Source organism: Rhipicephalus microplus, chromosome 8, assembly GCF_043290135.1.
Source record: "Rhipicephalus microplus isolate Deutch F79 chromosome 8, USDA_Rmic, whole genome shotgun sequence".
NCBI classification, from domain to species: Eukaryota; Metazoa; Arthropoda; class Arachnida; order Ixodida; family Ixodidae; genus Rhipicephalus; species Rhipicephalus microplus.
The window spans coordinates 47,334,693-47,348,323 of record NC_134707.1 but is presented as its reverse complement, the minus strand read 5'-3'; the positions used below and the strand labels follow the sequence as shown (position 1 = coordinate 47,348,323).

Below are 13,631 nucleotides of genomic sequence, written 5' to 3'. Positions count from 1 at the left end.
TTTTCTTAAAATAAGTTGGCTTGAGTTTGCTTATTTTTTGCAACGTATATTTTAAAAATAATGTTACTTTTCCTTTTTAACTATAATTTTTTCATGGTATACAATAGGTATACCAAAGGATCCTTTAGAGCAAAATAATTGATGCGTAGTTTAAGCGAAATGGCATGGTCTATTTTACGGTATACACAAGTAAAAAGAGTCAAAAAGTTTGATGAGAGCCTGGTATTGCGAGAAAACTGCCTACAGTAATGAGCTACATCATTTTAAACTCTGCAATGTGCACTGTCGCTCAAATAGGTGTAACCTACATGGCATTAGGTACAATACAAGAATGACCTACATGGCATTAGGTACAATACAAGAATGGCACAGCAATAAAATATGGGTCGTTTATTGTGTGATATAACTTGTACTGAGTTTTCAAGTTATTCATTCAGATATGGTTTGAAGAGAGAGCGTTGTTTGATATTCCCGAACTTGCGGAATAGCTTTTTGTCCTTCTGCAGGCGTTGCTTCGGCTCTTTCGATATCTTCGTTCAAAATGTCTCCGTTCTGCTTAACCTTCACAGCTAAAAAGGAAACACCAATGAAAGTTATCCGACAGCATTAAAAACCTTAGTCATTCAAGAACACCACTAAAATAAAAAAATGGGATATGTAGACATGTGCGTTAACAAATTACCGTGGCCTGTTTCTGTACATCGCGCTTGCGTTGTATATGTGGCATCCCACAAGAAAAAATAATGTTTGATGATAGCTGTGATAGCCACAGGTAACTCTGATGAATACGTTTTCGTTCGTCTTTGAAAAGGTGAAACACAAGGCTTAGCTAAATATCAATACAGTAAACATTTTGCCTACATTTTCCTGGGAACAGGCGTATAAGTAAGAAAATACTGATCATTGAGTGCAACAAACTTGATCCAACGAGAAGATAATCGCGTGAAAGGAAGGCAAATTGTAGGTGGCAGACGAGAATAACACCATTGTAGGTACTACATGGCTGCCATAAGCTCAGGACCTGATTGATTGGCAAAACGTGGAAGGTGCCTTTGCGAGGCCTTGGGCCAGCCATCCATTGATGAAGTTATTATTAGCAAATCAAAAGACGCTGTAATAAGCACAGAAGAAAAATAGGACAAGTAACCTGGTGAGTGCAAGGTAGTGTTTGATGCTGTAGTTTGTTTTTCCAGAGTCTTGCTTTGGTGGATGTTGTAAAAAGGCACCTTTTTCAAAATAACTAAACAGATATAGCAATAATTTTTATACTTATGCACCAAGTTAACGTGGCGAGTGTGCAATGTCTGTGTCCACTGAAGCAAATATTTGATATGATATATGTGGGGTTTAACGCCCCAAAACCACCATATGATTATGACAAACACGGTAGTGAAGGGCTCCGAAAGTTTCGACCTCCTAGGGTTCTTTGACGCGCACTCAAATCTGAGCACACGGGCCTGCAACCTTTCCGCCTATATCAGAAATGCAACCGCCGCCGCCGGAATTCGATCCTGCAACCTGCGGGTCAGCAGCCGGGTACCTTAGCTACTAGATCACCACGACAGGGCGAAGATATTTTTTTTTGCTGCAGTGCTTTTTCAAGAAGCAAAAAGGGGAACAAAGATTCAGAGTAGGGATGCGAAAATTAAGCGTAGCTTTTAGGACAAAGCCTCAGCTCATAATGACTGAAGCTCAACTTGGGACGTAGCAAAATAGAAAAGAATAACAGGAGACTGGGGGCACGTTTTGGAGACGGGGGAGCGGTGGAGCTCAGACGGTAAGTTAAAGAAAAGGAGAATGACGACACACTTCTTAGTTCACCCGCATACGACAACGACAGAAGCTTGTTGAACCACAGTAATGATGATTACTTGAAGAATATTTTCTGTTTGTGGAGGCTGGGCTGACATTATTTTTCCTTCATGCTATAACGTGTGTAGACATTCTCAGTTGCTTTCAAGGGGCCGTCATGAGTGGCATTCCAGGAGACATCGTCAGTCACATTTCGGGTACAAGGTGCGTGTCGCTTTTCGCATTTTATGACCACCTCAGCCTGTCATAATAGGGTACTTGAGATGTGATGCAGTAGTACCATGTGAGATTCGGGATGCAAAAATGTGAGATGTGAGATACTGAAACTTTCAGTAAAAAGTAGGGAAGATGGTGACACAGTGCAAGCGACTTAGAGAGTCAAGGTTACATAATGATTGTGTGCCACACTGTGGCTCGTGATGTCAATTTCATGCAAGAAGTCTAGTTCTAATTGTATATCATAGTGTATTACCGATGTAATAGACGGTTTTTGTTTTCTTGTTTTATGAGGAGTGTAACACGATGATAACTTTTCTCTCAATTGTTCAGGTGAATAAACCACGAAGAAACATGTGGGATGGTTAGTTACATAGTATTGCATTTAGACAGACAGCTGAATTAGCTAACTTAAAGTAAAAGAGATGTAATATTTCAACCTTAGCAAAGCGCAGGGAATTCACTGTTGAAAAGCACAATAAGACAGGACACAGGTGAGGGACACAGGAAATTAAAACTGCATCCATACCAACTAGCTCGCCTTGCTTTACTACTGCTAAGAATTCGGCGGCATGGCCAGAATCTGAGGAACGTTTTTGCGCAAGCCCCTTTGATAAAATTACACTAGCTTGCAGCCCGAAATGTGCTACATTCACAGGAACGCGTTTTCTTTTTCGAAGTGCATGTCAAAGCAGCAGTCTTTCTTTTCAGCTGAAATTTAAATTTTCGTGAGACACCGGAGAGTCATACAGCCTCCCAATACACTCGTTCTTTGGCTTGAACGATAACATTGCGATTGTTATTTCACTCATCTCATAACTAGGTAAAATCCACTTAAAAGAAATGGCTATTTCCGTACGAGAGCACAATCAAGCCTGATAAGCATACAATAAAGGCTGTGTCGGTCTACTGAGATTTCTTCAGTTTCCTGTGACTGTCCAAAGGAGAAAACCAGATACCTGTCATGCTAATCTTGGTGCCTAGCCTGATTTTATGGTACGCCCTGTAGTGAGTCTTCATATGTTCAAAAGCCAAAATAATTTTCAAAATCTACACATGTAAGTCACGTTTTAATTTAACATGACGAAAATCCATGCCTTCCTTAACAAACACTATAGGTGAACCTAATGGCGCACCTAGTAACTACTATTTGAAAAATTTCTCATTAGAACACGCAGCATAACATTCAAAAGTTCTTTTGCCGATGGACCCACTGTTGTACATGCAATGAATGACAGGTTTAGTTAACCAGCTCTTTATCTTCAGTCACCAGCTCGGTTCGATTAAAGAGTACCAATAAAGATTCTTTGTACAACTCTCACTTCAATGAAGACAGAAATTTACTTTTTGTACTCACCATGGCATTTCTTTCGCAGAAAATCATATACGTACAAAATTCCCCAGTCGGCCCTACAGCCAGTGTAGAAGAGCAGTCGGCGCCTTATTCCTTGTTTGTTTTTTCTGAATTCCATCCAGCTTTGTTGACAGCGTCCACCATAGAGCAGCCAATATCTGCAGTTGCCCCGTTTTCTTCCTTTCCCTCTTTTCCCAGGTTCTGCAAGAGAAGAACACAAAAAATTGTGCTCACGTCCCCAACAAGTAGCAGCACCTCTGCATTTATTATGAAGCGTATAAATGTGCTTAGACGAAAAACATGCGAATTCGGAAATATTCTATCTGCATCTAATCCAACAGAAATCAATCGAGGTGACAATAATGTTGAAGCTGAATGTTTGGTGTTTCACCAGCATGGAATGCGGGGCCTAAGCCACCATACCCTTTTTTCCTCTGTTTTTTTTTGTTTTTTTCCTTTGGCATTCAGAAATGTATGTGGAAAAAGCACTTAATTATTCGTGTTCTTTTCCTTCTTCTTAATCGCTTCTCTTGTTCACATCTGCCTATTCAATCTGAATTTGGGGCAAACATAATTGCTCTATTGTTAATCTTGTCGCTGACGAGGTTGTCATGTTGATAATTTTCTGACCTGTCAGTGACACTGATCGAGATTTTTACGCTAATTATTGTGTTTATCAAGTGAACGAGACACAAGTCATTATTTTTCAACAGTGAAGCTTCTCTAGCTCGGGGCAAGTCCCTCGTCTCACCGTGCCCACCAGTACTGGAGGCGAGGGCTAGCGCTTACTGCGCGCTTTATTTTCATCGATGGGACCCAGAGAATTTGCGCTGGCCTGCTCAACGCTCGCCCTTTAACGTCTATGCCAAAGACTTCATTCACGCTCTCGCAGTGACCGCACCATAAGTGTACAGTTTGTGTACTGTACAAGTACAGTACACAATAGATAGCAGTCTCTTCTTCAAGTACGCACAATGTGGGCTCCACGAAAGACTTCTGTCGATTATTATGCCCAGGAAACGATGCGTCCGTGCATATTTGACACTCTGCTCATTGATGTAAACAGGGTATGGCGTCATTGGTTTGCATGTAAACGCCATCAACGCGCACTTCACAGTTGATATATTTAGGCCTTGTTTCTGAAGGTAGGCTGTTGTGAGGGTTGCTGCCCGCTGTATTCGTGCACGCACCTGAGGGCGAGTGACTGCAGCACTCCCGAGGCAAATATCATTCGCGTATATAGATAGGCACACCGACTTTGACAGAACCTTCACCAGACTAATGAGGGCCACATTGAACAATGTGGGGCTTAAAACACCTCCCTGAGGTACTCCGCAATAGGTGTAATGTTCGGCAGTTGTACCCACATATGTTTGTACAAAGAAACCCCTGCCAGTTATATAATCTTTTATCCATTGAAACATTCGTCCACCAATGCCCATTGCTACGAGAGAAGTGAGGATGGCATCATGAGCTACATTATCATATGCACCCTTCACGTCAAGAAAGAGTGCCACTGATAGGCGCTTGCGACTTTTTCTTGTTGAACAAATGTCGATAAGTCAAGGACACAGTCAATGGAGGAGCGGCCCCGACGAAAGCCTGCCATGCAAGAAGGGTATTTGGTGTATCGTTCGAAGTACCACTCGAGACGAAATAGAACCGTTCTTTCCATCACTTTTCCGAGGCAGCTTGCGAGGGCAATAGGGCGATACGCTGTCAAGTCCAATGGTGATTTTCTCGATTTCAAAAGTGGTATTAATCGACTTATTTTCCATTCTCGGGGAACACTGCTGCTGAGCCAGGAGTTGTTGAAGCATGTTAAAAGTTCTTTTCTGGCTTTTTGTCCGAGGTGTCCCAACGCACTATAAGTAATACCATCAGGACCTGGCGATGACATGCGCTTAGAAGCGACTAACGCACCTTCCAGTTCTTCCATGGTGAACGGAATGTCCATTTCTGGTAATCGCATCTCAGGAACGATCATTGCGTCGATGCTCTCGTTCATAATATTCCCGGCAACTCTCGTGAAAAAAATTCTTCAGCCATGTCGAGTTCGGTTTTTCCATGATGGAGTGCCAAAGCTTTAAAAGGGTGCCGTTGTTGCGGAGAGGAGCGAAGACCACGAACTGTTCTCCAGATATATGACAGCGGTTTATGAGGGTCTAGAGATTCGCAGAATGCTCTCCAGCGTTCGCTATCCAGTTTGTAAATGCGTCGTTGAATCTTTTTCTGGAGCCGCCTTGCTTCCCTCAGATCGTAAATTGATCTTGTGCGTCTGTATCGTCGTTCAGCACGCCTTCGTATAGCTCGTAATTTTTCCAGTTCATGTCAAAGTGCGTTATTTTAGACGAAAATGGTAATTTACATTTGGACGCTTGCATAGCTTCCGCTATGGTATTTTCTAGTCTGCAGAGAGGCCTTCTTGGCAAGCGTTCTCAACACGCAATGCAAACATCGACCAGTCAGTGCCAATTGCAACACCGGAAGAAATATTCTTTATGATACCATCGATCGTCACGTAGGTGGGTATGTGATCACTCCCATGAGTCTCAATATCGCAAAACCACTCAACTTTGTGAGAGAAGCACCATGACACCAATGTCAGGTCAAGGCAACTGCCATACGTGAGACCCCGCAGATATGTGGGGGTACCATCGTTCATGATGGAAAGGTCGTAATCGGAAGCGAATGTAACAATGTTCCGGCCCCTGGCATTCATCCTAGTGCTCCCCCAAAGCATGTAATGGGCGTTGAAGTCACCGGTGACGATCCAAGGCCCATCGGTTCTCATTAGGATGTCTTTTATTCTGTCGCAGTCAAATCGCAATGACGGAGATATATATCCACCAATAAGCGTGAACGAAACTGCATTCTTGTTTACACGAAGACACACGTACTGATTGTCGTCATTTGAACTTATTGGGAGCGAAAGATAAGTCAAGTCTGTGCGAATGTAATCAATTACTTTGCTTCGTTCTTCGCAAGCGGCTGAACAAAAATCTTGATAACCGGACAATCTATAAGGCGTTGATACGTTTGGTTCACATATGACAAGTATAGGGAATTGATTGGCCCGAACAAATTGGCGAAAGTCCGAGATACGGGACTTCATGCCTCTGGCATTCCACTGAAAAATCGACGCACTTTTCACTTCAGTGCGGAAGATTAGATTTTGTTGAGCCATTGTGCTTATACGAAGTTAGCAAGAACTGGATTCAGTGCATCCAGTATTTGCAGTGCACTCTTAGCAGACGCAGATTGTATGCTGCTCAGTAGCGTGCGAATCGTGGCAATTAATGATTGCACGATTGCAGTCACTTGCCTGTCTTGGTTGGAAAGATCTCGAACCGGGACGATTGCAGTCACTTGCCTGTCTTGGTTGGAAAGATCTCGAACCGGGAGCGCGGACTGGCCGTCAAGAAACTCCTTCGGTTCGCTTGATGCTGCTTCCCTTTGAAGTGCAAGCCGCTCTGTCGCAGTTAGGGTATGCTCACTGGCTTTGTCCTTTACAGCTTTTCCCACGGCATGTGGTCTGGGAGGCAAAGGAGGTGGTACTGATGAGGGATCACGCAAACGTGTCGAGGAGGTAGCGGGCGTCCTCGAAGACCGACGTCGACGTGAACGGCGCCTTCTGACTTTAGCCGCGGCTTCTCGATGAGATGAGTGATCGCGCACCATCTCCTTCAATATGGCGATTTCCTTCTGAATCCGCGGGCAGTCCTTCGATGTGGCTTCATGGGATCCATTGCAATTAGAGCATTTCTTGACAGTTGCGACGCACTTATCCGCTTCATGGTGCTCGGCGCAGCGATGGCATACCACCGATTTCTCGCAGACGCTGCTCACATGTCCAAGTTTCATGCATTTACGGCACTGGAGAGGCTTTGGAATGAAAGGCCGCACAGCATGTCTGAAGTACCCCACCTTCACATGAGAGGGGAGTGATGTGCTCTTAAACGCAATCTTCACACAGCGAGACTTGCCTAGCCGGGTGACATCAACATTTGGAGTATCAGTTGTAGACTTGACAAGAAGTTGTAAGTCAATATTGGAAATAGTGACATTAATGTCGTAGATCACGCCGGTTACTACAGCACATCCCAAGGGAACATGAGAGCGCACCTGGTTGCCGTCCAAGTCAGTTACACTGCGCAGAACGCCCAACGCACTTGCGTGCAAAAGGTCCACAGCCAGTATATTCTTTCTGGCGTTCACTCTTATGTCCGTGATCTCATTTGGCACGAGCGTTTCCAGAGACCTCAACACAGACTGTCTGTTAAGGCGTTTCATGCTGACGGTACGAAGTGCAGGCAGGAACAGGATGGTATAAGTGTTCGATTTCCGCGCTTCACTTACAGTTTGAAAAGTTGAAGATGAGGATGTCCTCATGTTCCTTCTCTTCGCCTTGTGGCTCAGCACAGGTTGGAAACCGTCATCTGAGAAGTCCTCACTGCTGAGATAGTAAGCATGAGTATCTTCACTGTCGCTGTCACTCGCTTGTCCCATTCGCTTCCTGGAGGCGGCCGCCGCTGACGCCGCTGGTGCCGGCAGGCGCCCGGGGTGGTCTACATCCATCCCCTCCAAGGGAGCAGCGAAAACTGATCAACAGACTTAAATTACAACTGAAATATGCCGGAGTTAGCAGAAGTAGCTCCTATTCAAAACACACTTCTTCGTCTTCCTCCGTGAGACCAAGAAGAGTAAAAGGTATCTTTGGGGCTGTTGGCATGGCTTCGAATGCAAAACAAACTCTCGGTCATGCTTTCATCCACGATCCCCTGTACACAAGCCTGCACGACTTCTACCGGAGCGCAACTTCTCGTGGACTAGGATGACTCCCAGCCACTCATTACTTAGACCTACAGTCTGCAAGACAGGTGAAATAGACGCAGTCCAACCCTACCTGATCCTAAGTTAGATGAGACAACGAAGGTTATGTGGGGATGATTACATTCAGAATCCTTTCTAACCCCTTATGCATTGTCCTTGATAGATCCTTGGGTGCACCATCCTTCATATACCTTCTGTTCTGACACGGCCACTTTCTTTCATATGGTCTAGGAATGCCGAAACGATCCCAGTATATCGGCCAACAATAATTCAACGATTGTCGAGGGAGTGGCGACCTGGTCCAAACCTAGCGCAGTGCAGAAGCAGGCCCTGCTCGAGTGAGCCAGCTCGGCGGCAAGAGCCAACAGCATTCTAGACTAAGAGGCCTACCCTATCGACCTAATTGTTAACAATAATTATTCCACTCTACCTCCCTTTCTTCCCAGAATGGCTTGCTTTTTCTGGCGACACTTATCGCTATTCCTTAGTTGTTATAATTTTTATTTCAAAACTAATTGTCACCTTGCACTAACCACCTATGTGGGCGTCATATATAAATATATTGGAAAAATTTAAACATAGAGAAGGCAGCGCTTTTGGATCCTTGTAGAATCAACCTTATACCGACATATGTCTGAACAATTAGACTATAGCCTACATTATACCTTTAAAAGAACCCATACTAGGTACTAAAACAATGAAACCTTGGTCATTTTTGTTTCTGTCAATTTGAACTTTCTTAGTGAAGATCTTTTAAACCACACCTTGACAATTCTAACTTACGCAAGAAGTAACCTTCGTTGTCAGCCTCTTCAAGAACAGCGACTTCTATAAAACAGTGCAAGATCGAGTAGCATGATCTGTTTACGGCCACTACAGCATAAATGCTTTTGATAAGTAAGCAATTGTGCTGTCGCATTGCAGTGTTTGTGCGGCAAAGTAGTTATAAAAACACAGGTTTGAAACGTTTGCACAAACATTAAACATTGTAGCAGTCACTTATTGCAGCGGTACCATCAGCGAAACACGCCTTCTTGCTCTTGCATTGAAGTTTTCCAGCGAGATACTTAGGCATCTGCCTGCTAGTTTGCCTAAATGTAGTATACGTATTTCAAGATTAATTTTAAACGCAATTATTGGGTACACCTGAATTTATGGCGCTACGCTTTGCCTACATTTTACATGTATATGAAGCGACGGAAATCTTTCCTTTATCCTGTAATGTTACACTCAGTCCTTGAGCACAATATTCATTTAAATGTATTATTAGACTTCGAGAAGTTGAAAACGTCTGGGAAAAAGAATAGGCATCCGCAATTACAGGCTTAAAATTATATGGGAAATGGATCATGGTAACTAAATTGCACTTTTAGGAAGTATAAAGTATGCCTATTGTATTGAATAGATTTACTGAGACAAGCTAGCTATATCCAACATTGTTAATCGATGTTAATCGGTAGATAAGAATAAAAAGTCATGCGTGTTTCTTTCAAGTCACCATTTATTCATATATACGAAAATTCTTATTTAAAGGGTATACTTACTCTGAGGACACGCGGTCATACATTCAAGTTCAGTCTCGAACCTGTTTTGACAGTTGGAGCAGACAAAGCCTTTCTCGCATGTCTTTGTCTCGTTGCTATAGCTAAAGCTTAGTAAAATGGTCTCACATTCTTCTACCGTGGCTTCCACGAGGCATCTTGGACTTAATGCTGAGGCACCTGGACAAATCGAGGTAGTCAAAGTTATTTTATAATTTGTTCGCGAATAATTATTCCGTTAAAGGAGTAGCTGGTAGCACATATCTCCCCAAAACTACGTTTCCAGGCAAAACAATTTGCTAAGTGTGAACAAACCAGTCCAATGTGAGGTGAAAGCAAAAGCGACTTGGATGTCATCATCTTAAAACAAAAACACTTGTTCAAGCTAGTTGCGAAAAGTTTAGCATAGGTTCTAAAATATTTCGCTGCATCGGAGTGACGGGAGAGGAGGGTACACGTAGGCACAAAACAGTGACACATTCGAGGTGTTCCTGTCCTTGCAAAAAGTAGCGATCTGAAGAACACTGCACCACATTGCTGCACGCACTTTGTTTGATAGCCGCTGCACTACTTTACTTGAACTGGTCACATATTGATTTGATTTGTTTTGATCTCTTTGTATTATGGCGCAGACACACTCTGGGGAATTGACCAAGAAAATGTAGTGTAACCACTTATTAAGCCCTACCATACTCTTTACTAATAAATAGTTTATAAAAACTATGAATGGTACATAAAATACAATTACTGCAACAAACAGGCAGAGGGGGCGAAAAAAGAGAATAGAAAGCAAAAATTGAAATTATAAGATTTTTATTAACCATTCAGGGTCTATGCATTAAAACACGTATTCATGGTACTTGAACAGAATTTATCACACAAGAGATTTACAGTGAGATACGTTTCGTATAGCTTACATTTTCACTTCTTTTCTTGTTCCTTCTTTTCTTTTGTACGGCTGCTCCAGCAGGCGCCACACGACAAATAGAATAGATAGCTGGCGCGCAGCCATTCTGGTTGCGTTTACTGCGCCTCCGTCAAGGTATCTGTCCACCCTGATACGTCACAGCAGCGCAATATCCAGCAACCAGTGTTATCACCTCCCTCTCTCCGTTTTTGTGCACGCTCAAGTGTTCATCTACGCCAAACTAACCGGCAATACAATCGGTGAACTTGCAATGTCAAATATTTATAAATACAAACAACGGTATATCCTTTCAGTTTTGCAGTGTAAGTAACCTGTTGAATACTCACAAAATACTGGGGTACCAGCGATTCCTAAGAACGTAGTAGTTATTCAGTCAAGATCTTTTTGTTCATCATGAAGATGAGGAGCAGGAAGGCTTGGAGATCTCGCAGAAATTAACCTTCATTTTCAGGGCTTCCAAGTCTATACATTCTCCTCAATAGACTCGTCTGTTCGGTTATTCGGTTTCCGGGTTTCTGCGTCCAATTCTGGTCAGGACCATGATGCAACACAATCATTTTTTTATGCTCTTCAAGTTATTCTTCCTGAATTTTTAGTTTCCCTCTGGGAAACATTGCCCAAGGATTTACAAGCCTAATACTTATTTACGCCTCAAACAGAATGACATAACGAGCCAGTTCGACTGAACGCTACTTCGGGTGAAAATTAACTGGGAAGTCCTACAGTGCATAAAAAAATTCTACGAAAATTCATAATCGATTGCAACGTGACTCTTACAGTTAAACACTCACTAGTCGCTCGCCTGACACCGTGCCGCATGGCTCTGCCCACCATCTCCAACGCCAGCATAGTTCACGCTGATCGGTCTGCCATCTGCGATATCCTGACGCCGTGAAGCTCTCACCGAGTATTGCCCTGTCTTTGAATTCTTTTGACTATGTCGCAATCCTTTTCTTTCTTATATAATTTAACTATCACTATATTACTTTTATTCGCTCCTCATGCAATTTCCTCATTAGCTACTGCAGAGGTGTCGAACTTAGCTGCAGACAGTTGCGGGGCTGACTTTCATCTCCATTACTCCAATCTTAAGATCACCCGATCAAGTAGGCGAATGCCAAGCAACTGTGTGAAGTCAGCGTGCGTTGGCAAATAATAGGAGAAAGCTTATAGCTATGGATATCAATACAGACCAAAGATAATGGCGCAGATGTTTAGACAATGTTACTATTATCATTTACAAGTTACACAAAATGCATATATGATACATTGCGCCTTATTAAGGTGTAACGTTATAGATGCACAAAATACACACATTACTTCAATGAATTATAGTAGCTTGAACTTAATCCACATTTTTTTTCTTAATTTTCCGGTTGTAAAAACGTGTGTTGGGTTTAAGACCACCGAATTTAGCCCACAGCAACTACCGTTGTTTACTAAGAACCTCGAGTTTTCGCAGAGAGAAAAGTCTAGACGCTTACCTTTTGAAGCATCCGCTGCAAAAATAGATGGTATTACACGAGCAAAGAAAAACAAATATGATAATGTCGATCGAGCCATAGTACGAGGTGGACGTTTCTTGGCACAGCTATACACAAAGATGCGCACTTCACACCAAGAGCATCTGTATCATTTATTGCAAGAAGCAAAAGATTTCAGTCCATAGCCCGAAAGAAAAACGCAGATTCAATACATCATGCTTGCATTGAATTTCCAGGGTTCTCGTGGCTCAAAATTATAGAAAATTGAGCAAGCGCCGACGTTAGAGTTGCCTTCGCATTGTTTTCAGCTGCAGTATCTGCATACGACGCTGGTCTTCTAATTCGGAAGCTTTATTTCTTTAAACAAAGCACGTTAAATGCCCTCTGGAAACGAACTCACTTGACACAATAACACATATCAAAAGGAAAGGGCCGTGCTACGCATTGCGACATCCTTTGTTCGATTTTTTTTTTTCTGCACTGCGTATGCAATAAATTTTGCGCAGTTTACTGCAGTGACACCAACTTCAACAGAAGTTTTTCGTACTTGCTTTGCAATGTACATGTCTGTGAGGTTGAAACTCTCCTGCCACGTTGACGGGGTTACCTCCACATGAACCCATAAAGCTTTTGGTGAACATTATAATAATACAAGCTATATAAGTAGTATACAGGCTATTTAAAAGGTAATTGCTAACAGAGTAAAGAAAACATTTGAATTCAATTAACTAAAGGAACAAGCAGGATTTCGAACAGGCTACCCAACAATCAACCACATTCATACTATCAATCAGGTAATAGAGAAATGCTCAGAGTATAACCAACCACTATACATAGCCTTCATAGATTACGAGAAGACGTTTGATTCAGTAGATATATCAGCTGTCATGCAGACACTGCGGAATCAAGGCGTAGATGAAGTATATATAAACATTCTGGAAGAAATCTACAGGGGATCAACTGCTACCATAGTGCTTCATAAAAAAAGCAACTGAATACCAATCAAGAAGGGTGTAAGGCAGGGGGACACAATCTCCCCAATGCTATTTACCGCGTGCTTACAGGAGGTTTTCAGAAGCCTAGAATGGGAACACTTAGGGATAAGAGTTAATGGAGAGTACCTTAGTAACCTGCGCTTCGCCGATGACATTGCATGGCTGAGTAACTCAGGGGACGAATTGCAACTCACGATTACGAAGTTAGACAAGGAGAGCAGAAAGGTGGGTCTTAAAATTATTCTGCAGAAAGCAAAAGTAATGTACAAAAACATCGGAAAAAACAGCGCTTCGAGGTAGGTAATAGTGCACATCAAGTTGTAAAACACGATGTCTACTTAGGGCAGGTAATAAGTGCGGAGCCTAACTAAGACATTGAAGTAACTAGAAGAATAAGAATGGGGTGGAGCGCATTTGGCAAGCACTCTCAAATTATTACAGGTAGATTGCCACTATCCCTCAAGAGGA

The 13,631-nt window shown here is 42.7% G+C and overlaps 1 protein-coding gene across 1 annotated transcript; it reads right to left on the bottom strand.

Moving 5' to 3' along the window:
* Nucleotides 1-375: 375 nt before the first annotated feature.
* On the bottom strand, nt 376-12,341 carry LOC119165809 (uncharacterized). The gene is made up of 4 exons (XM_075871734.1): nt 12,169-12,341; nt 9,760-9,936; nt 3,386-3,583; nt 376-569 (listed from the first exon to the last, which is right to left on the bottom strand). Exons 1-4 carry the CDS (start codon nt 12,245-12,247, stop codon nt 430-432), a joined length of 594 nt encoding a protein of 197 aa, XP_075727849.1. The 5' UTR covers nt 12,248-12,341; the 3' UTR covers nt 376-429.
* Between the last annotated feature and the right edge of the window lie 1,290 nt (nt 12,342-13,631).